Source organism: Pelodiscus sinensis, chromosome 12 (assembly GCF_049634645.1).
Source record: "Pelodiscus sinensis isolate JC-2024 chromosome 12, ASM4963464v1, whole genome shotgun sequence".
Taxonomy (NCBI): domain Eukaryota; kingdom Metazoa; phylum Chordata; order Testudines; family Trionychidae; genus Pelodiscus; species Pelodiscus sinensis.
Genome location: NC_134722.1, coordinates 47,101,227 through 47,127,020, shown reverse-complemented (window position 1 = coordinate 47,127,020; position 25,794 = coordinate 47,101,227). Strand labels below are relative to the sequence as shown.

The following is a 25,794-nucleotide window of genomic DNA, read 5'->3' as shown; positions in this document are numbered from 1 at the left end:
CAGCCTCCTGGCTTTCCCAGGCACCAGCCTCCCATCGTCTGTTCCTGTCAGGTAATGGGGGTGTCAGCTACACCGGGGGCAGGCTGGATCCGGCCCTTGCCCTCACTGCCTCTGCACAGGCCTGCACTCCTGGGGTCTCCCTGCACATGCTCATTGGCCCGCTCAGGGGGGAGGGGAAGGCGGCCTGTGGCCCCTCCGTCCTTGCCTCAGGGCCTGTCTCCAGCATTTCCCCCAGGGCCTCTCCTGGGGTCCTGCCTCCCGTCCCCAGGGCCGTGCTGCCCCTGTCCTGTCGGGTTCCAGGAGAGCATCCTGTACAACATCCCCGCTGCCTCGGCCTCCCTGCCTGCCATCGAGCGCCTGGCCAGGTGGCCCGTGAGCTGCGTGCGCCTGGCCAGCCTGGACAGCTCCGCCGTCTCCCGGGACGTGGTCCAGGCCGTCTCCTCTCACCTGGGGCCGCACCTGCGGAGCGTGTCCCTGCGGGGGAGCAGCCTGAGCGAGTCGTCCTTCGTGCACCTCCTCCTGGCCTGCCCCCGCCTCTCCTCGCTGGACCTGAGTGGCTGCAACAGCCTCTTCATGGCCGGGACGCTGCTTTCCCAGCCCGAGACCCTGCGTCAGGCCCAGCGCGCCCTCACCCACCTCCAGGAGCTGGACCTGGCCGGCCTGCGGCACCTGTCAGATCTCAGCTTCAACCGGCTGACGAGCTGCACCCCGAGCCTGGCCCGGCTGTCGCTGGCTCGCTGCCACCTCGCCTTCGAGTGGGACCCCTCCCGCGGGGCCCACAGCTCCCCCGCCCTGCTGTCCTTCCGCAACCTCCTGCGCTTCCTGAAGGAGCAGGCTGGCAGCCTCCGGGCCTTGGACTTGAGCGGCACCAGCCTCACCTCGCCGGCTCTGGGATCCCTGGTTCGTGTGGGGGGGCTGCGCCTCCAGGAGCTCACGCTGCAGCACTGCGGCGACCTCTCCGACGAGGCCGTCGGCCTCCTCTGCACGCACCAGCCTCAGCTGACCGCGCTGGACCTCACCGGGTGCGCAGAGCTGTGCGACCGGGCCGCCCTGGCGCTGTCCACGGGCCTGCCAGCCCTGCGGAGCTTGCGGCTCGGGAAGCTCCCGCGGCTGACGGACGGGGCCTTCCTGCGCGTGGCTGAGCTGCGGAGCCTGCGGAGCCTGGATGTGGCCGAGTGCAGCCGAGTGAGCGGGCGCGAGCTGGTGAAAGCCTGCTCCTCCCCCGAGCGCCGGCCTCCCCTGGCCTCCCTCAGCTTTGCCTTCTGCTCTCTGCTCACGGTACGTTCCCTGCGCTTGCTGCTCGCCCAGGGGCAGGGCGCCGCCCTGGTTCTGCACCCAACCCCGGTGCCAGCAGCCGGGGTCTCCTGCATGGAGCCTCAGCTCCTGGGCACGGCCAAGTGGCCTCTCTCCTTTCCTTCTGCTGCCCAGGACAGCGCTGTCCTCTCGCTGGCCCGGTCCCTGAGCGGCTCCCTGCGGGCGCTAGACCTCTCCTCTTGCATCTCCATCACTGACGCGAGCCTCCGAGCCGTCTCCTCCCACCTCCCCCGCCTGACTGTCCTGCGGCTGGCCTGGTGCAAGGAGCTGACGGACGGGGGCCTGCTGGGCGTGGAGGAGCCCCGAGAGGTGAGCGCCCCCGAGGGGCCGGCGTGCAGTGGGCCCGGGATGGGGTTGTCCCTGCCACAGCGCAGCAGATGGGAGGCCCAGAGCCACTGGCACAGCGCTGGTGCTTGGCAGAGGGAGGCAGGACGGAAGTGCAGTGGGAGTTCTGGTAACGGGATCCTCCCTGCCACCTCTGCAGAACCTGAAGCCGGAGCCCACGGCCTGCAGCGACTCCACCTGGACCCAGGCCCCGCAGCAACCCCGGGCCTCCCTGGCGGCGCTATGGCAGCTGCAGGAGCTGGACCTCACGGCCTGCAGCAAGCTAACCGACACCAGCATCACCCAGGTCTGGCTGCTGCGGCCCCGGAGCCCAGCTGGGCGCGAGCAAAACCCTCCTGGTTGCATGTTCGCTGCTGGGTGCCCCTCTCGGCACCAGACTGGGCCTCCATGTGCCCTGGGGGCAGGACGAGCAGACAGCGGGAGGGAGGGGGGCGAAGCTGCAGAGAGCGCCCCTCCTCTGGCACAGTGCCGAGTTAGGAGGGAGCCAGGGGAGACGGCCGTGCTCTGGGGGAGCCGGGCTGAGGACACCTTGCCTCTCCGGCCCAGCCCTGTGCTCTGAAGCGTCACGGCGGGCCAGGAGCCGGGGGGATGAGCCCCAGGACGGGGGGGCTCTGCCTCATGGCCTCTCCTCCCTCTGTCCGCTAGGTCATCCGCTTCCCGGCCCTGAGGCGCCTGTCCCTCGGCTTGCTGCCCGAGCTCACCGACGCCAGCCTGGGGGCCGTGGCCGGGGGCTGCCCCAGCCTGGAGCAGCTGTCCATGAGTCACTGCGGGAGGCTGACGGACGCTGGCTTCGTGGCGGCCGCTAGCTCTCTCCGGAGACTCCAGGACCTCGCCCTTGCTGGCTGCAGCCAGCTCACGGGCCGGTGAGTACGGCGAGGCCCTGCCCTGGCGCCGGCCGGGGGTGGCAGCACGCTGACTGTCTCCTTTGCAGGACACTGGCGGCGCTCGGCAGGGAGTGCAGGCAGCTGAAGAGCCTGGACGTGTCCATGTGCCACGGGATCAGCATGGCCGACATCGAGTGCTTCCAGGCCCACAGCCCCCTGCAGCCCGGCGTCCAGTCGCGCTTTGTGGGGGGGGCAGACCTTTCCTTCACCCTGTGAGCGCCAGGCGGCGCCTGGGCCCCTGGTCCCACTGGCCCTGGCGGGACACCCGCCCCTTGGGCTGCGGCAGGGCTTCGCGTTCCCTGGGCCCCCCTTGGCCACAGCGCGCCAGCGTCCCACACTAAGGGCAGCTGGGCCCTCCCCCAGCCAGCATGCTCCCGGTCCCTGCGGGGAGCCCTTGGAGACCGCCTCTCACTGGGGCCTGCGGGGGTCCCGTCTGAGCGCATGGCCCCAAAACACTGACAGCCAGGCCACCGTCCTGGGCCGGGGCAGCGGAGGAGAAAGCCCTGCTAAGGACATGGGGGCGTCCTTCCTTAGCAGTGTGGGCAGCGAGAGCTGTGGCCTGCGGGCGACACCCCCAGCTCAGGGGCTGGCCGCCCTCCCCCCTCTCAGGACTGTCTCGGGGTTCCGGGAGGGGGCTTGCTGCCCACTGGCCCCCTGCAGTGGCAGACGCTGGCCCCCTGCCTGTGTTCCTGCCCCCGCAGGGGATCTCATCTGCCTGCCGTGCTGTGCCGGGAACACTGCAGTGCTGCCAGCCTGTGAGGCCACCCCCAGGGCCAGCGCCACTGAGATACGCTGCCAGGGCTCCGCTGGGCTCCCCCTCCTTCCTACACAGCCACGCAGCCCGCCCTGCGCTGCCACCACACCCAGAGGCCACTGGGCTCCCCCTCCTTCCTACACAGCCACGCAGCCCGCCCTGCGCTGCCGCCACGCCCAGAGGCCACTGGGCTCCCCCTCCTTCCTACACAGCCACGCAGCCCGCCCTGCGCTGCCGCCACGCCCAGAGGCCACTGGGCTCCCCCTCCTTCCTACACAGCCACGCAGCCCGCCCTGCGCTGCCGCCACGCCCAGAGGCCACTGGGCTCCCCCTCCTTCCTACACAGCCACGCAGCCCGCCTTGCGCTGCCGCCACGCCCAGAGGCCACTGGGCTCCCCCTCCTTCCTACACAGCCACGCAGCCCGCCCTGCGCTGCCGCCACGCCCAGAGGCCACTGGGCTCCCCCCTCCTTCCTACACTGCCACGCAGCCCGCCCTGCGCTGCCGCCACGCCCAGAGGCCACTGGGCTCCCCCCTCCTTCCTACGCAGCCACGCAGCCCGCCCTGCGCTGCCGCCACGCCCAGAGGCCGCTGGGCTCCCCCTCCTTCCTACACAGCCACGCAGCCCGCCCTGCGCTGCCGCCACGCCCAGAGGCCACTGGGCTCCCCCCTCCTTCCTACACAGCCACGCAGCCCGCCCTGAGCTGCCGCCACGCCCAGAGGCCACTGGGCGCCAATAAAAGCCTCTAACCAGCCCCCATGTCCCTTGAGAGACCAGGCCCGCGTGCTCTGTGCGAGTGTTTATTGTCCAAAGGCTGGGCCGGGGGCCCTGTTCTCAGCCCCGGGCAGGGCAGCGAAGATCAGTGCCAAGACAACCGGCAGGAGGTCCCTTTGTGCAGTTGGGGGGGAGGCCTGGTGCCGGGGTCAGGGTGCTCAGTAGAAGCACCAGGCTGGAGGGATCCAGTGCAGGGCACCCGTGGGCGCAGGGCAGTTACAGTAAGTGCAGTATCATGGCCGAGGGGGCAGAGAACGGGGGGGGGGCCGGTTACAGTAAGTGCAGCGTTACGGCTCTGGGGGCAGAGAATGGGGAGGGGCCAGCACAGGCACGTTGGCTGCAGCCATGCGGGGGGCAAGCCGGTACCAGCTCAGCCCTGCTCCCCGCCGTCGCCACAGGCTGCCTGCCCAGGGTGCCTAGCTGGCAGGCCCCGCTCAGGGCAACAGCTGGCCCCAGCCTTTGCGGTGGGACCCAGATTCTAGCTGCCTCCCCCGTGCCCAGCCTTGGCTAAGCCCGAGCAGCTGCCGGGCCCGAGGGAGAGGCCCAGCGCCCTGGCCAGGCTGGCGCTGAAAGGCGGCGATGTGCCCGCAGAGCAGCCAGGGAGCGGCGGGCAGCACAGAACGTACCTTCTCGGGCACCCAGCGCTGAGGGGCTGGGCGAAGCCCTGGAGGGCCAGGCCCCCGCTGGAAGGGCTGGGGGCTGCCCTGGAGGGCAGGAGCCTGTCACTAGTGGCCAGGGCCCAGTGGCTCCCTGGGCAGCGAGGGCAGACCTGGGGGGGGAGGGAGCTGGCAGCCCAGAGGGAGCCGGTCTCCTTCCCCTGCTGGCGCTCGGTCCACGGGGCCCAAGCCGGAGCAGGGCCAGGCCAGGGGGCTGCCCGGGGGTCACTGCTCCAGGGGGCTGAAGTCGTAGCAGAAGCTGAGGTTGCTGGGGGGGTTGGGCACGGGGGGCGGGGCGTCGGGGATGGGAACGTTCTCCAGGTCCAGGAGGCGCAGCTTGAGCTCCATGGAGAGCAGCATGTCCAGCTCCTTCTGCGTCCGCTCGCTCCGCATCTCCCGGCCCAGCAGCGCGTTCAGGCCGTCCGTCCACAGGCAGAACTGGGGGCAAGCCACAGCCCGCCTCAGCCTGGGGTACAGCCCCGCCCCGCCCGCCTCGGCCTGGGGTACAGCCCCGCCCCGCCCGCCTCGGGGTACCGCCCCGCCCGCCTCGGCCTGGGGTACAGCCCCGCCCCGCCCGCCTCGGCCTAGGGTACAGCCTTGCCCCGCCCGCCTCGGGGTACCGCCCCGCCCGCCTCGGCCCGGGGTACAGCCCCGCCCCGCCCGCCTCGGCCCGGGGTACTGCCCCGCCCCGCCCGCCTCGGCCCGGGGTACTGCCCCGCCCCGCCCGCCTCGGCCCGGGGTACAGCCCCGCCCCGCCCGCCTCGGGGTACCGCCCCGCCCGTCTCGGCCTGGGGTACAGCCCCACGCCGCCCGCCTCGGCCTGGGGTACAGCCCCGCCCCGCCCCGCCCGGGGGTACAGCCCCGCCCCGCCCGCCCCGCCCGGGGGTACAGCCCCGCGCCGCCCGCCTCGGCCCGGGGTACAGCCCCGCCCCGCCCGCCTCGGCCCGGGGTACAGCCCCGCCCCGCCCGCCTCAGCCTCCGGGTACTGCCCCGCCCCGCCCGCCTCAGCCTCGGGGTACTGCCCCCTGCCCCGCCCACCTGAGCCTCGGGGTACAGCCCCGCCGCCCACCTCAGGGTACAGCCCTGCTCCCCTCAGCCTCGGGGTACAGCGCCTGCACCCCACCCGACTGTCACGGGGGTACAGTGCTGCCCCGCCTGCCTCAAGGGTACAGCCCTGCGCCCCACTCACCTTAGCCTCTCCCATCAGCATCTTCCACTGCTTCCCCCACCCACACATGGCCCCCCTTGCCACTTCCCCTCCCACACATGCCCCCCCCACTGCATTCTTCTCCCCCATCTATTCCCTCTGCCCAGCCCCCTATGCGCATCCCCCTCCCCATCCATTCCTCCCATGTGCCCATCCCTTGACAAGTTCCCCACCCCCACCTGTCCTCCCACATGTGCCCCCCCCCACATTCCCTGCCCATCCCCCCAACACACCCTGCCCTGCCCAGCCCCTAACCACTCCCCTCTACCAACATAGGCCCAGCTCGCCGTGTTCCCCTCCCCGACCTGCTCCCCACTGCCCCCGTCACGTCCTGTCTGCCCCGTTCACACCTCCCAGCTCCTTGCCCCTCCTTTCTCCCTCCACCACCAGCCGATCTCGGCCGTGCGCCCCCCATCCTGCACCCTTGGGTGTCGGTTCCAGCCCATCCCCTCTGCCCGGGGCTCGGGGAATGTAGCTGCCCCCCAGCCAGGCTCCCTCCGTGAGGCTCCGAGGACGCCGGGGTGGCAGCAAACTGCCGAGCCTGCCTCCCCAAGGTGCGGCTGGACAGACGGACGCAGCCCCAGACAGCCGCGGGCGGGGGAGCAGAACACCCGCCCCGGGGGCTGCCCACTCACCCCGAGCAGCAAGCTCTGGGCCATGAGCCGACCCTCCCCCCAGCCGCGTCTCCCAGACCCCAACGGGCTTTGCCCTGGGGGAGCCTGGCTCACCCGCCAGCAGTGCCCGAGCTAGACCCTGGGGCCCACGCCCGCGGCCGGCTCACCTCGTTGCGCGAGGGCGCGACGAAGTTCAGGTAGTCGTCCTCCACGTCGTAGCTAATGGAGAAGGCCAGGTCCACCACCTCCTGCGGGGCCAAGGCAGCGGCTGCTGAAGCCAGGCCGGGCTGCGGGGGCCCGGTGCCAGCAAGGGGATGTCCCAGCAACGGCCGTGTAGCCCAGCCGCCAGCGCGCTGCCGCGCCCGCCCACGGTAGCACTCCCGATCCCCGGGCGGGGGCAAGGGCCGGGGGTGCCCCCGGCTCCATCCCCGTGTGCTGGGCTCGCATGCGCTGCCCGTTCAGGGTCCAGGCTGGGCCCTGAGCTGCCGGCGGCACGGGGGTGGGGCGCGCACGGTGATCTAGAGGGCAGCTGCCGAATGGCCGGCTGCCCTGGCAGTACACGTCTGCCCACGGCTCTGCGGGTGCTTGGCCCCCCCCAGCCCACAGCCACATCCAGGGGGGCGGGGGCGGGGGGCCGGGCCGGTACCAGCTGCTGACCTTGTTGTGTTTCCCGGCGCCCTTCTCCTTCATGTGCGGGCACTCCTTGCCCACCAGCAGCTCCTTCACGTCCGCCACGGGAACTGGGGGGACAGAGGCAGCATGATCCCTAGCCAGCCCTCTGCTCCCCAGAGACGCCCCGGGCCCATGTCCCTGCAGACCCGCCCCCTCCCCCCCGGGGAGCCCTGCAGCTGCTCAGCGCACACGGCTCGGCTGGGCACGGCTCTCTTGGCAGGGTAAGCACTGGAGGGAAGGCGGCTCCCTGGGTCCTGGGCAGGGTGGGGGCACCCAGCCAGTGTGGGGTTATTCAGCACCCAGGCACTGCCAGGCCGCTCGGAGCCAAGGCCCATCTACCCGGAGTCCTGTCTCGGTCAGTAGCCACCGGCTTCACAGGGCAGTGCCCGAACCCCGGTATCCGCTCTCCCCCTGCTTGCTAACAGAGACCAGCTGAAGCCAACAAGCCGGACATCCAGGCTGAGTGCTGGCATAGACAATGCCAACTCTGGCTGCTCCATGGGCGTGCTCTCTGGGAATCTCACTATGCTCTTGGCCTCGGCAGCTTCCTGTGGCCAGGAGTTCCACAGGTTAACCACCTGCTGTGGGAAGAGCATCCGTTTGGAATTTCCCACCATTCAGCCCCGGAGCATCCCTAGCTCTGTGCTAGGGAACAGATGCCCCCCACGCACCACTCCCCCATTTGTTACTCGGCTCCCGCGATCACGTCCCACATGGTGTCACGTACTCTTCTCTGGCAGGCTCTCGATGGGGGGGCTGTGCACCCCCTGCTCCACGTCCCCGTAGTGCAGCACCTTGTGGTTGGGGGACAGGCGGCAGTACCACAGTTTATCTGGGACAGGAAGGGAGCAGGAGTCAGGGCGCTCCGCTCACCCCATAGGGCTCCGTCCTCTGCACCTGGCGGCTCCCCCCCCCCCAGTTTAAAACCCCTTTGCCACCTCTGGGGGTACACACCAGCAACCCGATTCTGGGTTCGGTGCCTTATATAGAGGCTCCTCCTTTCCCCAAAAGTGGGACCCCCCCCTTTGAAAATATTGCAGGCTGTGACCACCCCCAAAAAAGCGACAGCTGCCCCCATCCCAGGCTTCCTTCTGCACTGCTGCTGGCAGCGCTGCCCTCAGAGCTGGGTTCCCGGCACCGGTCTCATCCCCCGTCTGTAAGTCTTGTCGCCCCCTTTTGGGTGGGGAGCCCCGTCTGAGACTCTGGCCCAGACGTCTTCTTCCCCAGGGGGATATTCCCTGCGTGGTCCCGGCCACCCCAAGCTCCGCTTGCTACAGTTCTAACGACCAACCCTGCCAATAGACTGGGCCTCCTCCGGGCAAGGAGCCCCCGTGCGAGGCTGTGTCCACACTGCAGCTCCTCCCCTGTGGCTTTCACCCTCCTCATCCTCACGGGGCTTTGGACTGGCTGGGACCACACTGCTGCATCCCGGACGGGCCCCTCGGTCTGCCTGAGCTCGGGCAGGGCTGCCCCTCTGGGCTCCAGAGCTTGGAGATCGGCCTTCAGGGCCTTCTCCGCCCCTTCCCATCTCGGCCCACCTCCGGGTGGGTGTGCCAGACGCCGAGCTCCCCGGGCCCCAGCCGACTCACCCTGCCTGCGGCGGCTGCTGATCTTGCGGAAGAGCGTTCCCTCGCACAGGCGCAGCAGCCGCTGCTGCCGGATCAGCTCCAAGAGTTCGGGCTTCAGCTTCTCTCGCAGTTCCCTGGGGAGAGCGCCGGACGGGATCACCTGTGGGGCGGGCGGCCTGACCCACCCCCGGCTCGGAGCAGGGCCCCAGCGCCCCGAACCCACAGGGTGGCCCCCACCCGCAGGCCGCCATGGAGCCCGTCCCCGTCCCACTCACAGCACGGGCGCGGCCAGCATCTCCTCCTGGTGCATCCGCTCCGTCTGCCGCAGCTTGAGGATCTCGCCGTAGTTCAGCGCGTTCACCCGGGTCTTGAACAGCTCCAGGGAGGTGGGTTTGAGGGACAGAGTCCGCGTGATCTGCTCCCGGACCACCTGCATCACCTGCGGGCGCCCGGCACCGTCACGGCCCCGCGCCACGGCCCCGCACCCGCCGTGGGGCGCCCGGCACCGTCCCGGACCCGCGCCACGGCCCCGCACCCGCCGTGGGGCGCCCGGCACCGTCATGGACCCGCGCCACGGCCCCGCACCCGCCGTGGGGCGCCCGGCACCGTCCCGGACCCGCGCCACGGCCCCGCACCCGCCGTGGGCCACCCGGCACCGTCCCGGACCCGCGCCATGGCTCCGCACCCGCCGTGGGGCGCCCAGCACCGTCACGGACTCGCGCCACGGCCCCCGCACCCGCCGTGGGGCGCCCGGCACCGTCACGGACCCGCGCCACGGCCCCCGCACCCGCCGTGGGGCGCCCGGCACCGTCACGGACCCGCGCCACGGCCCCGCACCCGCCGTGGGCCACCCGGCACCGTCCCGGACCCGCGCCATGGCTCCGCACCCGCCGTGGGGCGCCCAGCACCGTCACGGACCCGCGCCACGGCCCCCGCACCCGCCGTGGGGCGCCCGGCACCGTCACGGACCCGCGCCACGGCCCCCGCACCCGCCGTGGGGCGCCCGGCACCGTCACGGACCCGCGCCATGGCTCCGCACCCGCCGTGGGGCGCCCGGCACCGTCACGGACCTGCGCCACGGCCCCGCACCCGCCGTGGGGCGCCCGGCACCGTCACGGCCCCGCGCCACGGCCCCGCACCCGCCGTGGGGCGCCCGGCACCGTCATGGACCCGCGCCATGGCTCCGCACCCGCCGTGGGGCACCCGGCACCGTCACGGCCCCGCGCCACGGCCCCGCACCCGCCGTGGGGCGCCCGGCACCGTCACGGCCCCGCGCCACGGCCCCCGCACCCGCCGTGGGGCGCCCGGCACCGTCACGGCCCCGCGCCACGGCCCCGCACCCGCCGTGGGGCGCCCGGCACCGTCACGGACCCGCGCCACGGCCCCGCACCCGCCGTGGGCCACCCGGCACCGTCACGGACCCGCGCCACGGCCCCGCACCCGCCGTGGGGCGCCCGGCACCGTCCCGGCCCCGCGCCACGGCCCCCGCACCCGCCGTGGGGCGCCCGGCACCGTCACGGACCCTACCCCGCTGTGCAGGTCCCTGCAGAGCCCCACTGCCCCATGGGACTGGACACCCCCCTGCCTGGCAGCGAGGTGGGTGTCCTGCCCCGCCGGGCTCACCTTGTCAAAGTCCTCCTGCGTGGCGCGCATCTCCTTCCAGGTCTTGTTCTGCAGCTGGATGCAGACACAGAAGAGCTCCTCGAAGAAGTGCTCCTGGCCGAAGAACATGAGGTAGAAGGCCTGGGCCGTCTCCGAGCCTGAGCAAGGAGAACACAATGGAAAACCCCAGCAGAGACGGGCCAGGACACCCGCAGGTGCCCCCGTCCAGCCAGGAGCAGGGCCCTGGTAGCTGGGCGCTTGTGTGACCACGTGGGAGAGTCAAGCGCTGCCCAGCAGAGTGGCAGAGCACCCACCGCGAAGGTCTGTTTCTACGGGTGGTGCACATACCTCGGTGCACAGAAAACACATTGTTCCACACAGGAATGGCAATATTAGCCAGGAGCCAGGACTCCCACAAGGTTATGGCTGCTGCCACCCTGGACCCGGCGGGGCACCGTGGGACCGGCCGCTCTCGACTGCTCCCTCCCCTAACCCAGCGAGGCGCCGTGGGGCGGGCCGCTCTCGACTGCTCCCTCCCCTAACCCAGCGGGGCGCCGTGGGGCCGGCCGCTCTCGACTGCTCCCTGCCCGGACCCAGCGGGGCACCGTGGGGCCGGCCGCTCTCGACTGCTCCCTCCCCTAACCCAGCGGGGCGCCGTGGGGCCGGCCGCTCTCGACTGCTCCCTGCCCGGACCCGGCGGGGCGCCGTGGGGCCAGCCGCTCTCGACTGCTCCCTCCCCAGACCCGGCAGGGTGCCGTGGGGCCAGCCGCTCTCGACTGCTCCCTCCCCAGACCCGGCAGGGCGCCGTGGGGCCAGCCGCTCTCGACTGCTCCCTCCCCAGACCCGGCAGGGCGCCGTGGGGCCAGCCGCTCTCGACTGCTCCCTCCCCGGACCCGGCAGGGCGCCGTGGGGCCAGCCGCTCTCGACTGCTCCCTCCCCAGACCCGGCGGGGCGCCGTGGGGCCAGCCGCTCTCGACTGCTCCCTCCCCGGACCCGGCGGGGCGCCGTGGGGCCGGCCGCTCTCGACTGCTCCCTCCCCGGACCCGGCGGGGCGCCGTGGGGCCAGCCGCTCTCGACTGCTCCCTCCCCAGACCCGGCAGGGCGCCGTGGGGCCAGCCGCTCTCGACTGCTCCCTCCCCAGACCCGGCAGGGCGCCGTGGGGCCAGCCGCTCTCGACTGCTCCCTCCCCAGACCCGGCAGGGCGCCGTGGGGCCAGCCGCTCTCGACTGCTCCCTCCCCAGACCCGGCAGGGCGCCGTGGGGCCAGCCGCTCTCGACTGCTCCCTCCTCAGACCCGGCGGGGCGCCGTGGGGCCCTGGCCAGGCTGCAGTAGAGAGGCGAGGGCCGGACACTCACATGGCTCCCCCACGTGCAGGATCTCACAGAGGGCCAGGGTGAGCTGGATGCTGCTCCGGGCGAACGGACACTCGTGTTTATCGTCGCGGCTGCTGTTCTCAAGGACAAACTGAGAGACACCGGCCTCGTCACAGCCCCCACGCACACGCCCCCGGGCCGGGGCGCACGCAGGGCGAGCGAGGACAGGGATGGGCTGGGTCCCCTCTCGGCTCCCGCCGGCTCAGGGCCGGGTCCCCAGCAAAGGAGCCGCCCGCCGCGTCCGGCGCGGTGCCAGGCCAGGCCCGGCTTCTCCCCTGCCCGGGGCTCCCGGGGCCGGCGGGTTGGAACTCGGGAGCGTCGTGCGCTGACGCAGCCCAGCTCCCACGGGAACCGAAGGGAGATGTTGCCCGCGAAGGCCAGGCAGGGCGGGTGCCCTGCCCCCTCTGCAGCCTCAGGCCCAGACATACGGCACCGGGGAGGTTACCGGGGGCTGAGGAACCCGCCCTAGGACAGGACGGCCAGGGAGACCTGCCTCCGGGGGCGCTGGCTCTGCTGCTGCAAGAAACCAAGGCTGGTGAATCCAGACTGAGGTCGGGTGAGACGGGAAAGTGAATTAACTCCTGCCCAGCGCCCCGTGTAGACAAACCCGCCCCGGGCAGCGCCCCAGGCGCCGGGAACGCACTCACCCTGCTGTAGGCGCTCGGGCAGTGGCGGGAGAAGTAGACCATGGCGTCCAGGGCCAGCAGTCCTGGGGGGGCGCGGTGCAGGTCCTCGGCGGGGTTCCCGGGGTTCTGGGAGGACGCAAGAGGCCACAGCTGCAGCGACGGACCGTCTCGCGCCCCCCGTGGGAAGCAGGGGCTGCCGCGCAGGGACGGCCGGTCACACCCGGCGGTGCTCCGGGGACCTCGCCGCGGAACGAGGGGCTCGGCCGGCCCCGGCTGGCCCAGTGCCCGGCGATCCCGTGGCTGCCGTCCGGCGCGGTGCAAGGCCAGGCCCGGGTTCTCCCCCGCCCGGGGGTCCCCCCTGTGTTAGGGGCAGGGCGGGCAGGCCACGGTGGGGCGTGGCCCCGGGGAGAAGAGACGGTGGCACCGTCGGCTGGGCCAGGCCCAGAGCCTGCAGGTGAGGGGACAGGCCAGGCCCCGTTGCCGAGGGCAGGGCTCCGGGGGAAGGACACGCGCTGCCGCCAGTCTCTCCAGGGCAGGAAGGCGAGTTTCCTAGCCTGCTCCCTTTCCCAGCATGCCCTGCTTCCGGCCCAGCTCCCCCGTTCCTCCTGGGAACCAGGCCTGGCGGGGCCGCCCGCCTGGGGCAAGAGGTCCCTCAGCAGCCCCGCGCCGGACAGATGGAAGCAAGGCACCGGGTGCGGCCGAGCAGCACAGGCCGGAGCCACGGGCAGGCTCCTGCCTCCGCCGGCCAGCCGGGCCCACCGCTCAGCTCCGGCCTGCACGGAGAAGGCGGCTCACCTGGAAGCCCAGCTTGCGGAACTCCTTGGCGCACACGGAGCGCCGGCGCTCGGCGCTGGCCGCCGGCTCGCTCTCCAGCTCGAAGGCGCTGTGACGCAGGGACTGGAGAAGGTCCCGCTGCTCCTGTGGGGAGAGCCGGCCGGGCCGACGCCTCATTGCAGCCCGAGCGAGGCGGCAGGGCCACCCCCCGGGCAAAGGAACGGCCCCCGGGCCACTCCGTCCAGCACCCCGGCCCCCAGCCCCCTTGACTGGCAAACAACCACCAGAGCTTTGCGGAGAGGGGAGGGGGGCCCCGCTGAATAAACCCACAGACAGGGGAGGGACCAGGCCTCCTGGCTCAGAGACAGAAGTGCCTCACGACACAAGAAGGGCCATACTAGGGCAGCGCCGCCCAATGGTCCATATAGCCCAGTGCCAGGTGCTCCTGAGGGAATGCAGAGGACAGGGCAGTCTGGGACACCCCACCTATCCTGAGCTAATTCTGAAATGAGCCCAGCTCTACCTTTGGCTTTCACAAAATCCCCTGGCAAGGAGTTCCACAGGTTGGCTACCTTGTGGGAAGCAACGCTTCCAACCTGCTGCCTGTTAATCTCATTGGGGGGACGCCGGGTTCGTGTGGGATGAGAAGGAATAAACAACACTCCCTCAGTCCCGTTCCCCACCCCGCGGGTGATGTGACAGACCTCTCCCAGTTCCCTTCTGTGCCGTCTTTTCCCTAAGCAGAACAGTCCCCCTTTTGTTCATCTCTCCTCCCACGGAAGCTGTTCCCCACCCCGCCCCGTTTCCATTGCCCTTCGCCAACTCTCATCTCTCGGGCTTTCCTGCCGCCTCCCTCCTCGTTGCTACCTGCCCTGGGCGCCGGGGCAAAGCCCAGCAGTGCCGAGCTCCAGCAGCAGGGGGCAGTAGCTGAGAGGAGAGGTCCACGCCGCGGGAGGGAGTGGGGAAGGAGGGCGAGCTGGCGGGGCAGGAAAGGTGGGAGGGGGACAGCGAGACCCGTGGGGGAGGAGCCCAGCAGACCTGGGAGTAGAGGTCCATGGGGGTCCGCATCCGCCGCTCCAGCAAGTTGAGGGTGATGGACTGCAGCACGTAGAGGTAATGGGCCATCTCGTCCCCCATTGGCTCCGAGGCGTGGATAATGTTCTAGGGGAGACCCCAGAGCAAGGCTGTCACTGGCCCCCGCCGCAGCTCCAGCCCCCAACCTGAGAGGGGCGTGGCAGGCGGGGGAGGGGGAAAAATGCAGACGGGGGAGGAGCGTGGTGAGGGGAAGGGGAGCAGAGAGGATGCAGACAGCTGGGGAGGAGTGTAGGGCTGGGGAGGAGCGTGGGGGATGGGGAGGGGGCAGGCAGCAAGCACAGACAACAGGGGAGGGGCGTGGCAGGTGGGGAGGGGGCCGGGAGGATGCAGACAGAGGGGGAGGGGCATGGCAGGTGGGGAGGGAGCAGGGAGGATGCACACAGCGGGGGAGGGGCGTGGTGGGTGGGGAGGGGGCCTGGAGGATGCAGACAGCGGGGGAGGGGCGTGGCGGGTGGGGAGGAAGCAGGGAGGATGCACACAGCGGGGGAGGGGCGTGGTGGGTGGGGAGGGGGCCTGGAGGATGCAGACAGCGGGGGAGGGGCGTGGCGGGTGGGGAGGGGCCCGGGATGATGCAGACAGCGGGGGAGGGGCGTGGCGGGTGGGGAGGGGGCCTGGAGGATGCAGACAGCGGGGGAGGGGCGTGGCGGGTGGGGAGGGAGCAGGGAGGATGCAGACAGCGGGGGAGGGGCGTGGCGGGTGGGGAGGGAGCAGGGAGGATGCAGACAGCGGGGCAGGGGCGTGGCGGGTGGGGAGGGGGCCGGGAGGATGCAGACAGCGGGGGAGGGGCGTGGCGGGTGGGGAGGGGGCCTGGAGGATGCAGACAGCGGGGGAGGGGCGTGGCGGGTGGGGAGGGGGCCGGGAGGATGCAGACAGCGGGGGAGGGGCACAGGGCCAGGGGTTCCCTGCGGACCCACCTTGTGGATGAACTGCCGGATGTTCTTCTCGCCCAGGTAGCCCATCATGTCCTGGGAGGGGAGAGTGCGGGTGAGACACACTCTGCCTTGCCCACTCTGCCGCCATGGGCCGGCCCAACCCCCCCATCACCACTGCCACCATGGGCCGGCCCAACCCCCCCATCACCACTGCCACCATGGGCCGGCCCAACCCCCCCCCATCACCACTGCCACCATGGGCCGGCCCAACCCCCCCCATCACCACTGCCACCATGGGCCGGCCCAACCCCCCCCCCCCATCACCACTGCCACCATGGGCCGGCCCAACCCCCCCGCATCACCACTGCCACCATGGGCCGGCCCAACCCCCTCCCCCCCACTGCCGCCATGGGTGGGCCCAACCCCCCCCCCCCATCACCACTGCCACCATGGGCCGGCCCAGTCCCCTCCCTCCCCCCCCCCCCGCCAGCATGGGCTGCCCCAAGTCCCCCTAGCCACTGGCTGGCTTCCAGCAGCTGCTCTGGCCCCCAATCCAAGCACCGGGCGGGGCCGGGCGGGGGTGTGAACCAGGCAGGAGGCTCTGGCAGTCGCACAGGCCAGCAAGGACCAGCAGCCCAAACCTCCCCGCCCCGCCCCCACAAGGACAGACAGCCCCATGGGCTGCCCCACCCCCGCAAGGGCAGGCAGCCCCGTCCTCCCCCCCCCCCCCCCGGCCAGGCCCAAACAGCCCTTCCTGGAGGGTGACGCCCCGGGGCAAGGCCAGGCCTGGGGGAGGCCGGGGGCTCACCCGGCGCTCAGCGTCGCCGGCGTGCAGCAGCAGGGCGATGAGCAGGGCCATGGCTCTGAGCTGCAGCTGCTGGTTGGTCCTGGGACAAGGAAACGAGTCGCTAGCCCGGAGGCCGCTCCCCCCGCCCAGCTGCAGGGGCCAGGCGGGGGTGGCGCCCGGGGGCCAGGGCACGGGAAGCAGAGGGGAGGCTGGATCAGCCCTGGGGGATCAGCTACTCCCCTCCCCTGGCACTTCCCACCAGCCACCCCCCAGCTGTAGGGCAGCAGGGGGAGGGGAGCGAGGGGGCGGGAGGGGTCAGGGCGAAGGCAGGAAGAGGAGAGGTGGGGGTGGAGCCTCAGGGGAGGGGGCGGGGCGGGGGCGGAGCATCCCCGGCGGAACAAGGCCCGTGGGCGCCTGGGGCTGGACGTACGTACACCTGCAGGTGGGTGAGGAGCCGGTCCAGGGTCACCTCCCGCCTGACCAGCTCAAAGAGGAGGCGGCTGCCGAGGACCATGTTCTCCAGGACGGCCAGGGAGAGCTGCTGGACCGCGGCGTCCATGCCACTGATGTTGACGTACCTCACTATCTGCAACGTGGAGGCCCGGGGGGTGGTCAGAGAGGCGGCTCACGGGCCCGGCGGCACCGTCGGGCTGCGCAAAGACCCCCAGGGGCACCTACTTTCTTGATGAAGGCTGGACTCAGCGTCTCCCAGGAGACAAAATCGTGCTCCATCAGCTCCATGAAGGCCTTCAGGGTGTGAGCTAGAATCTCCCCTACACTGGAGCAACAGAACAGCAAACATGGTCAGAGGGGGGCCTCACAGAAACGCCGCTCAAAAGGCCAGGGCAGCAGGGAGAGAGCTGCCCAGACGCAACAGCGATGGGCACGTGAGACACACCTAGAGAGACAGACAAACAGGGAGAGGGCGGGAGAGAGAGAGAGAGAGGGAGGATGAGCAATGAAAAGAGAGTACTTGGTGTAAGAAAACAGCCTCTGGCTGAGCCCCAGGAGGAGTTTGGAGACCTGGAAAGTGTCAAGGACGCCCGTTATCCCTGTAACAGTTAAGCATACACGTGTCAAGGATATTTAGGGTACAACAGCCTGAATTCTGCTGCCTCGTGCATATGTTCTAAACGGAGTCTGACTCCGGCACAGGCAAGTGCAACAGGAGCCCAGGGAAAACACTGAGGCTGAAAGAAAAGCTGAGACCATGCTTGAGAGGAAGAAACCAAAGACCCACATCCGACGGCCTGGCAAAGCAGTGCCAGAGAGGGGCAGAGTGGAGATCCCGGCGGGCCACCCTCGAGCTGGGTGAGGGATCAGTCGGGGGCTAGAGCAACGGGGCGCACAACAACCTAGGAGGAGCAGCGGGCGATTTCCTGGCCGGGGGATCGATGGGGCTGGAGAACGGTCTCCCCAGGGGAGGGACGGACAGACCGACTGGGGGGAACGCGGGAGGAGGCCGTTCCACTCCTGCCCGCCATGTTTCCTGAACTCCCCGGGGTGCGTGATGCTAGGCAAGGGGCGGGGGCAAAGGAGAAGGGGGCGGGGCAAAGGAGAAGGGGGCGGGGCAAAGGAGAAGGGGGCGGGGCAAAGGAGAAGGGGGCGGGGGATGCGGGGCACGCAGCAGGCGAGGACTCCTCTGGCCGGCGGGAGGGGCCGAGGGCCGGCACTCACTCGCTGCCCTCCTCCACAATGAGGAAGAGCTGGGTCAGGCCGTTCCTGTTGATAAACTCCTGGGCGAAGGTGATGTCTCGGGAGAGGCTGGCCAGCTTCTTCAGGGAGTCCGCCTTCACGTCCAGGTTGTTGCCCCGGATGCCGGCGAGCAGCCTCTCGGCCTCCTGATCCTGCCGGCCAGCAAGGAGACAGACCAGGGTCATCCCACGGGGACTGGGGATCCCAACAGGGCGAGGGGGAGACCTGGGCCGGGACCGTCCCGTGGGGAGAGGCAGGGACGTCCCAAGGTGGGAAACCAGACCAATCTTGCTTGGCCCCGCTGCCCGGGGGCCCTTCACACACTCTAGCTACTCAAGCCGCAAAGCCCCCTGGAGCTGTTCGGAGGGCGGTCAGTAGCCTTATCCCCGCATGGGGAAACTGAGGCACGGGGGGACCGACAGGGAGTCGGACCCGTACCGAGCTCTGACTCTCACCACAAGGCCACGCTGCCGCTCCCGTCTCAAAGGGGGGAAGGGGCGAGCTGCGGCGGGCCGAGGAGGGCGGGGCAGGGCGTACCGGGGAAGTGGTCAGCCGGAGGATGCTCCCGTTCTTGATCTCCGCCCGGTTCTGCGACGAGAGAGACACGAAAACGGGGTCAAGACCCTAACTCGGGTCAGGCCCGGGCGATGGGCGCCGGCCGGTGGCAGCGCCAGGCACTCACCGACTCGGTGATGTACGTTTGCGGCCCGTCCACGTGCTGCAGGGCGTAGTGCGCCGCGTTCCCCAGGTTCCACCTGCACCACGGACCCCCAGCCCCGGGAGAGAGAGTCAGGTCTGCGCCCTCCGATGCTCGGGGATCTCCAGTGGGGGGACAGCTGGGTCGCCCCCCTCTCGGAGCCCCCAAAGGGCCTGCCCACAGAGATGCCCCGCCCACAGAGGTGGATTAAGGTTTATTGGGGGCTGGGCACAAAATAAAAAAACCTGGTGTCCCCGCCCCTGCCACATGGGCCCCGCCCCCTGCTCCTCCCCTTTCTCCTAGGCTCCACCCCCTGGTCTGGCTGGAAGCCCGTGCTGGGGTAAAAGCTGCCCTGTGTCCTCCAGCTGAACTGGGGGGGTGCCCCAGGGAGCAAGGACACAGGCCGGGGGCTGCTTTCGGGAACCCCAGTCCCCCAGCCAGGGCAGGTGGAGGGCCAGGGCTCCCCACAGCTGCCTGGATGGACTTGACCACAGCCGAGGACAGCGGGACAGACGGAAGAGTTACTCACACGTCACAAACCTCCTTCACAACCGCAGCCAGGGGCTTGGTCTGCAAACAGGGAAAAATGGGGTGTGACCCGCGCACCGGCCCCCAGGCACCGCCTCCGCAGGACAGCTGGCTCCGCCCCTTGCCCCGCCCCTGCCGGCATCACCCCTTGCCCCATCCCTGCCAGCTCCGCCCCTTGCCCCGCCCCTGCTGGCTACACCTTTGCCCTGCCCCTGCTGGCTCCGCCCCCGGCTCCGCCTCCACCAGCTGGGCTTCTCAGCAGGCAGGCGGGTGGGTACCTGGTTGAGCTCTATGAGCTGCGGGATGGCGCCCATCATTTGGATGGCGATTTTCACCACGTTGCTGGGGGGCGGCATGGTGCCGGTTCTCCGGCGCCCGACCTTCCTCGCCCCCACTGACTCCTGCCGGAGGAAGGGAGCCACTTAGCCACTGCTCAGGCACCATCCTGCCAGCACCCCGCCCCCAAGGGGACGCCCCCTAGAATCCCCCCACACTCCGGGCCAACCGTGTCACTGTGTGGTGCTGCCTGCCCAGCGGGCGCAGGCCTGGGGGAGACTTAAAACTGACGCTGGCACAGAGCTTAGGGGAGGGAGGTGAAAACACCACCCCCTCCACTACACAGCTGGGAGGGATGGTCCCACGGGCCTCATGGCTCAGGCACCAGCCTCCAGCGCCTGGGAGTGTGGGTTTGAGTCCTGCTCCTGCCCTGAGTGCCCCTGTTTGGAGAAATAAGTCCCTATGCTGGCAGGAAAAACCTTTCTGTGGGCGTAGGCCACATTGCAACACAGGCTCTCTCTTCTCTCCGTGCTCCGCCCCCCCTAAAAAAGTGTCACAAGGAAGGAGGAAAAATTGTTCGCCTTGGTCTCTGAGGACAGGACAAGAAGCAACAAGCTGAAATTACGGCAACAGAGGTTTAGGTTGGACATTAGGAACAACTGCTTGTCTGTCAGGGGGTGTGTGGAATCCCCATCACTGGAGATATTTAAGAGCAGGATAGACAGACACCTGTCAGGGGTGATGGCGCTCGGTCCTGCTGCGAAGACGGGACTGGAGTCAACAACTTCTCAAGGGCCCTTCCAGTGCTAGGATGCTGTGCCTCAAGAGTCCACAAGCTGCAGCCAAGCAAAAACTGACCAGAGTTGTCTTCCCTGTGGCTCGTTAGTTGTCCGCTCAGCAGGGTTCCAGTAAAACATCCAAGCTGGTAACATAAGAACTAGGGGTCACCAAATGAAATTACTAGGTAGCCGGTTACAAGTAAAAGGCAGTTTTTCTTCACACAGAGGATAATCAACCTGTGGAACTCCTCGCCAGAGGACATTGTGAAGAACAGGGTTCAAAAAAGAACTAGATACATTCATGGAGGTTACATCCATCAATGACTATTAGCCAGGATGGGTAGAAATGGGGTCCCTGGTCTCTGTCAGAGGCTGGAAATGGGTCACAGAGGAGGGATCACGTGAGGATTCCCTGTTCTGTTCACTCCCTCTGGGACACCTGGCACTGGCCGCTGTGGGCAGACAGGACACTGGGCTGGATGGGCCTTTGGTGGGCGAGACGCAGAGCGCTTGGAGGGAGGCGCGAGGGCGAGAGAAAACATGTGGAAGGTTGAAAGTGCAGCGCGCGGGAAGGGACGAGGCAGAGGATGCGGAAAGAGGAAGCCGGCTTTGAAGCCAGCCGCCGGAAAAGAAGCTATTTCAGGCAAGAGAAAGAAAAAGCGGCGGGCAGACCGGAAGGGAAAGAAGGAAGAGGAACAGCCAAGTAGGACCCCGGACACGGTCCAACGGGGCTCGGCAACGCCACGGGGGGTTCCGATGGTGTCGGAGGGAAAAATCGTCTCCGGCAAGGAGACGATTGGCGCAAGTCGCCACGAGGCGAAGCAGCCCGGCCCGCTCGCGAGGTTCGGCGGCGGCGGCGCTCAAAGTCGCTGGGTCCTTTCTACATTGCAGGCCGGAAGCAGGAATATTTTGTGACACCCCCAAAAGAAAAGGGCATTCGAAAAGCAAACGGGGCCCCTCTGCGGCTGCCTCGGGCCCTACACGAGCACTTAGTCTGCTTCCTCCTAGCGGCCGGGCTCGGCCCTTCACCTTGCCCCTAGGGACCATGGGTTTCAGCTCCTCTCAAAGCACCGACGCAGCTGCCCCGGGCCAGCCGGTGGGTCCTTGGTCCCTGCGTGGACACGCTGCACGTAGGAAACGCAGGCATGGAAATCGACTGAGCTCCAGCTGGCAGATGCTGCTCAGACAACCCCGCTGGAACGCAGAGTTCGGGCTTTCTTCATTTTTCTAGCCCTCCCGCATCCTCAGCGCGCCCGCCAGCTGCGTGTCCAGTCCCGCGCTGCTGCGGCCGGGCAGCCGGGCGCGCTGTTGACGGACGTGGGCTTCTTTTCTCCCAGGTTGCCCGCTTCGGCGTGTCCCGGGGCTGGCCGGGTTACGTGGCAAGTGTGTCCTCGACGGGCCCATGGGCACTCTCTGCCCGTGTCTGAGGCTGTGGGTCGGGGGGCTGGCCCTAGAGCGGCAGGGGCCGGACACTCTTCGCAAGCTATTTGGAATGAGCAGGGTTAGGGCTCGGGTGGGGTCTGAGCGTCTTGGCACAGCTGGCTCGCTGGGAGCGGCTGGGCAGCCCAGGAATGTGCCGTGGGCTGGGAGCTCCCAACACCTGGCTGGGCACGTCCATGGGCACGGGGCCAGGCGGAGCCTGCCGGAGCATGTGTGCCCTGCGCTGGGCAGGCAGCAGGACAACCTGGCTCAGCTGCACCCGCCATGGGAGAGGAGCAGACAGCGGACCACCGCGAGCAGGGAGCCGGAGGGAAGTCACAGCTGGTGTGCCTGGTGCCATGGCCACCCCGGGGCCACCTCCCCTCCATGGGCCATGGCACCCGCCCAGCCCCATTGACCCCCCCCCCCCCCGGGGCCACCTCCCCTCCATGGGCCATGGCACCCGCCCAGCCCCATTGACCCCCCCCCGAGGCCACCTCCCCTCCATGGGCCATGGCACCCGCCCAGCCCCATTGACCCCCCCCCGAGGCCACCTCCCCTCCATGGGCCATGGCACCCGCCCAGCCCCATTGACCCCCCCCCCCGGGGCCACCTCCCCTCCATGGGCCATGGCACCCGCCCAGCCCCATTGACCCCCCCCGGGGCCACCTCCCCTCCATGGGCCATGGCACCCGCCCAGCCCCATTGACCCCCCCCCCCCCCGGGGCCACCTCCCCTCCATGGGCCATGGCACCCGCCCAGCCCCATTGACCCCCCCCGAGACCACCTCCCCTCCATGGGCCATGGCACCCGCCCAGCCCCATTGACCCCCCCCCCCCGAGGCCACCTCCCCTCCATGGGCCATGGCACCCGCCCAGCCCCATTGACCCCCCCCCGAGGCCACCTCCCCTCCATGGGCCATGGCACCCGCCCAGCCCCATTGACCCCCCCCCGAGGCCACCTCCCCTCCATGGGCCATGGCACCCGCCCAGCCCCATTGACCCCCCCCGAGACCACCTCCCCTCCATGGGCCATGGCACCCGCCCAGCCCCATTGACCCCCCCCGGGGCCACCTCCCCTCCATGGGCCATGGCACCCGCCCAGCCCCATTGACCCCCCCCCCCGGGGCCACCTCCCCTCCATGGGCCATGGCACCCGCCCAGCCCCATAGACCCCCCCCAGGGCCACCTCCCCTCCATGGGCCATGGCACCCGCCCAGCCCCATTGACCCCCCCCGAGACCACCTCCCCTCCATGGGCCATGGCACCCGCCCAGCCCCATTGACCCCCCCCCGAGGCCACCTCCCCTCCATGGGCCATGGCACCCGCCCAGCCCCATTGACCCCCCCCCGAGGCCACCTCCCCTCCATGGGCCATGGCACCCGCCCAGCCCCATTGACCCCCCCCCCCCGGGGCCACCTCCCCTCCATGGGCCATGGCACCCGCCCAGCCCCATTGACCCCCCCCGGGGCCACCTCCCCTCCATGGGCCATGGCACCCGCCCAGCCCCATTGACCCCCCCCCCCCCGGGGCCACCTCCCCTCCATGGGCCATGGCACCCGCCCAGCCCCATTGACCCCCCCCGAGACCACCTCCCCTCCATGGGCCATGGCACCCGCCCAGCCCCATTGACCCCCCCCCCCGAGGCCACCTCCCCTCCATGGGCCATGGCACCCGCCCAGCCCCATTGACCCCCCCCCGAGGCCACCTCCCCTCCATGGGCCATGGCACCCGCCCAGCCCCATTGACCCCCCCCGGGGCCACCTCCCCTCCATGGGCCATGGCACCCGCCCAGCCCCATTGACCCCCCCCCCCGGGGCCACCTCCCCTCCATGGGCCATGGCACCCGCCCAGCCCCATAGACCCCCCCCAGGGCCACCTCCCCTCCATGGGCCATGGCACCCGCCCAGCCCCATTGACCCCCCCCGAGACCACCTCCCCTCCATGGGCCATGGCACCCGCCCAGCCCCATTGACCCCCCCCCGAGGCCACCTCCCCTCCATGGGCCATGGCACCCGCCCAGCCCCATTGACCCCCCCCCGAGGCCACCTCCCCTCCATGGGCCATGGCACCCGCCCAGCCCCATTGACCCCCCCCGAGACCACCTCCCCTCCATGGGCCATGGCACCCGCCCAGCCCCATTGACCCCCCCCGGGGCCACCTCCCCTCCATGGGCCATGGCACCCGCCCAGCCCCATTGACCCCCCCCCCGGGGCCACCTCCCCTCCATGGGCCATGGCACCCGCCCAGCCCCATAGACCCCCCCCAGGGCCACCTCCCCTCCATGGGCCATGGCACCCGCCCAGCCCCATTGACTCCCCCCCGGGGCCACCTCCCCTCCATGGGCCATGGCCACAGCCCCATGGACCACCATGAGGAACACCCTCCCCTAGTCCCCTGGGGCCGGGGTCCCGCTGCGCTCACCGGCCCGGGGTCCCCGGGAACCGCCGCCGCCTGCAGTTCCGGGTCGAGACGGCGGGGAGCCAGCGGGGCGGGTGTCTCCGCCCTCGGGGCGGGCCGGGGCGGGGCCGGGGGCAGGAGCCGGGTAGGGGCCCCCGCTCCGCCAGACGCGGGCTGCGCCCTGCTCCGTGCGCTCCGCAGCCGGACCCCGCGCCCTGGGGCCGGGACCGGCCCTTCCCCTGCCGCAGCCGCGCCCCCGGCAAGAGAGACGCGTCTCCCTGGGGCTCCCGGCCCGCTCCGGGTCCCTTCGAGCCACCCTGCAGCGCGGGGCCTTGGCTTGTGCGCAGCCCGCTCGGGGCAGAGCCGGGTCCTCGCGGAGGCCTGGGAGCGATTCCCGAACACCCGCCCGCCCAGCTGCGAAGGGAGGGGCCGGCGCGTCTTTCCCAATAGCTAGCGCGGGAGTTGTGATTTTGAGATCGAGTCCTGGGTCTGCGGGGCCTCCGGGCCGCACTGGCAGCGGGTGAAGGCGCCTGGAGCCTTTGGAAAATCTCCCGGGGCCCTGCGAGCCCAGCTCTCGTGGGGCAGGTTCTCCCAGGCAAACTGCTGCATCCTTACTACTACAGAGCTAACTAGATCACACACCACACAATACACCATCGCTGTGCACACGTGGGCACCTACCCCGGCGACTCCGGTGCCACAGCACCCACAGCCAGCAGGGTTCCCCCAGGTGGTGCACAAGCCTCAGTGCACACCCAAAACTTTATTCTGCACAGGGCTGGCAAAGCAGGAGGGAACCTTGCCAGGCAGCCCCAAGGCAGAGGAACCGACACACCAGTGCAGGCTGCCGGCGGGGGCACCAGAAAGTCCTGACATTTTGGGTTCGTTTCCTTGGACTTTTGGTTCGGAGCCTTTGGGGTGCCAAAATGTCGCGGGCCGGCCCTGGTGGTGCCATCTGAAAACTACTGCGCTGGAGCTGCAGAAATGGGATTGCTCACACCCGCACACACCTGTAGCAGAAACGGTGTTAAAATCCGTATCTCCAGAAGTAATCCCCATGCTGCCACCATTGGAGCCAGTCACCTTCCGCGACTCCGTCTGCTGCCCAAGCCATGCTTTGATGTCGGAGCCAGGAGTGTTTTACGACGTTTCGGGGATCGTTCTGACGCGCTGAGGGTTTGGCATTGCCAAAAGCTCCCGTTTCTTTTTTAACGCAGCACTGCTGGGGGGGGGCGCAAGTGGAGAACTGCCCCCAGGCCCTGCATCCCCTGGAGAGAAATGGGGCTGATGGTGTTGCTGCTGCCGCCCCCGCACGGCCCAGTCCCTGTTCCCGACATGTGGCCCCAGCATAGTGGCCTGGACAGCCGGGGGTACTGGGCAGAGCTTTTAAGCCCCAGCTTGGGCACTCTGGTCCTGAAGCAAAGGGGCCTGTTTCCACAGCGGCACTCAAGGAAAGAGTCAAACGGCCAACTGGCCGGTGGCTCCCTACCACAGCCGGGCCCTGACCCCCTCCCTCTGAATTCCCAGCAACCTTAAAATCAGGAAGCTCTTCTGATTACAAAGAAAAATGCTTCCTGCAAATGGATGTTGCCCAAGCTGGACACGAGTCGGCCTCCTGCGGCGTCCTGCCCCGTCATGTGTCTGTGCCCAAGGATCAGTCCTCCCCTCCCTCCCAGTGCTCCCCCAGGCCTCCAACCAGCTGTTTGGCTCCAGGAGGGAGGCAGAGGGGCAGGGATGGGGCGCACTCAGGGGAGGGGTGGAAAGAGGCAGGTAGAGGCTTGGGAAGGAGCCGGGCAGAGGCTGGGGAGAGGGGTGGAGGCCCCCCGTCAGTGCCTGGATTCACTTGCTGCCTGCACGTTCGGGTAAAGAATCCATAGGCGCCTGCTGCCTTCCTCTAGGTACCGGGTGGCCCCGCGGCCCGTCACACACGGATGCCTGGTAGGTGCGCTCAGAGCTGGCCTGGGCCCCGTTCCAAATCCGGCCAGACGGCCGCAGTAGCACCAGCCCCTCTCCAGCTCCTAGCTCCCAGGTCAGGCCGCTTGGCGGAGGGGCAAGGCCTGGCTGCATGGGCCCAGCGAGCCGAG

The 25,794-nt window shown here is 69.9% G+C and overlaps 2 protein-coding genes across 6 annotated transcripts in view; one reads left to right on the top strand and one right to left on the bottom strand.

Moving 5' to 3' along the window:
* The window catches only part of LOC142831111 (uncharacterized), a 29,306-nt gene extending 24,912 nt beyond the window's left edge, over positions 1–4,394 (top strand). For 3 of the 4 annotated variants that reach the window (XM_075940548.1, XM_075940549.1, XM_075940550.1), the window contains exons 4-8: positions 301–1,278; positions 1,429–1,623; positions 1,799–1,945; positions 2,305–2,522; positions 2,591–4,394. In XM_075940548.1, coding sequence (XP_075796663.1) covers positions 301–1,278; positions 1,429–1,623; positions 1,799–1,945; positions 2,305–2,522; positions 2,591–2,759 — 1,707 coding nt within the window. In that variant the 3' untranslated portion in view covers positions 2,760–4,394. The remainder of the gene's footprint in view (positions 1–300; positions 1,279–1,428; positions 1,624–1,798; positions 1,946–2,304; positions 2,523–2,590) is intronic. The other variant, XM_075940551.1, reaches the window with a different exon arrangement.
* ELMO3 (engulfment and cell motility 3) lies at positions 4,082–25,713 on the bottom strand. Of its 2 annotated transcripts, XM_075940546.1 has the most exons (22): positions 23,735–25,713; positions 19,843–20,035; positions 19,116–19,238; positions 18,839–18,879; positions 18,295–18,367; positions 18,150–18,200; positions 17,595–17,764; positions 16,596–16,695; positions 16,352–16,503; positions 15,939–16,017; positions 15,173–15,223; positions 14,202–14,324; positions 13,185–13,307; positions 12,411–12,515; positions 11,746–11,854; positions 10,412–10,548; positions 9,064–9,227; positions 8,810–8,922; positions 7,948–8,052; positions 7,206–7,288; positions 6,716–6,796; positions 4,082–5,165 (listed from the first exon to the last, which is right to left on the bottom strand). In XM_075940546.1, the coding sequence occupies exons 3-22, from the start codon at positions 19,191–19,193 to the stop codon at positions 4,953–4,955; spliced, it is 2,151 nt and encodes a 716-aa protein (XP_075796661.1). In that variant the 5' UTR covers positions 19,194–19,238; positions 19,843–20,035; positions 23,735–25,713; the 3' UTR covers positions 4,082–4,952. The 2 variants fall into 2 exon arrangements, with proteins under 2 accessions (XP_075796661.1, XP_075796662.1); XM_075940547.1 differs by lacking the exon at positions 19,843–20,035.
* Between the last annotated feature and the right edge of the window lie 81 nt (positions 25,714–25,794).

What these genes read in the sequence shown, in the direction of transcription:
- ELMO3 (XM_075940546.1), bottom strand. Translation starts at nt 19,193, where the DNA reads ATGCCGCCCCCCAGCAACGTGGTGAAAATCGCCATCCAAATGATGGGC. An exon ending in GCCCGAGCGCCTACAGCAGG is followed by an intron (nt 11,855 to 12,410) that starts GTGAGTGCGTTC and finishes GGTGTCTCTCAG; the next exon opens with TTTGTCCTTGAGAACAGCAG. An exon ending in ATGCTGGCCGCGCCCGTGCT is followed by an intron (nt 8,923 to 9,063) that starts GTGAGTGGGACG and finishes CGCTCTCCCCAG; the next exon opens with GGAACTGCGAGAGAAGCTGA.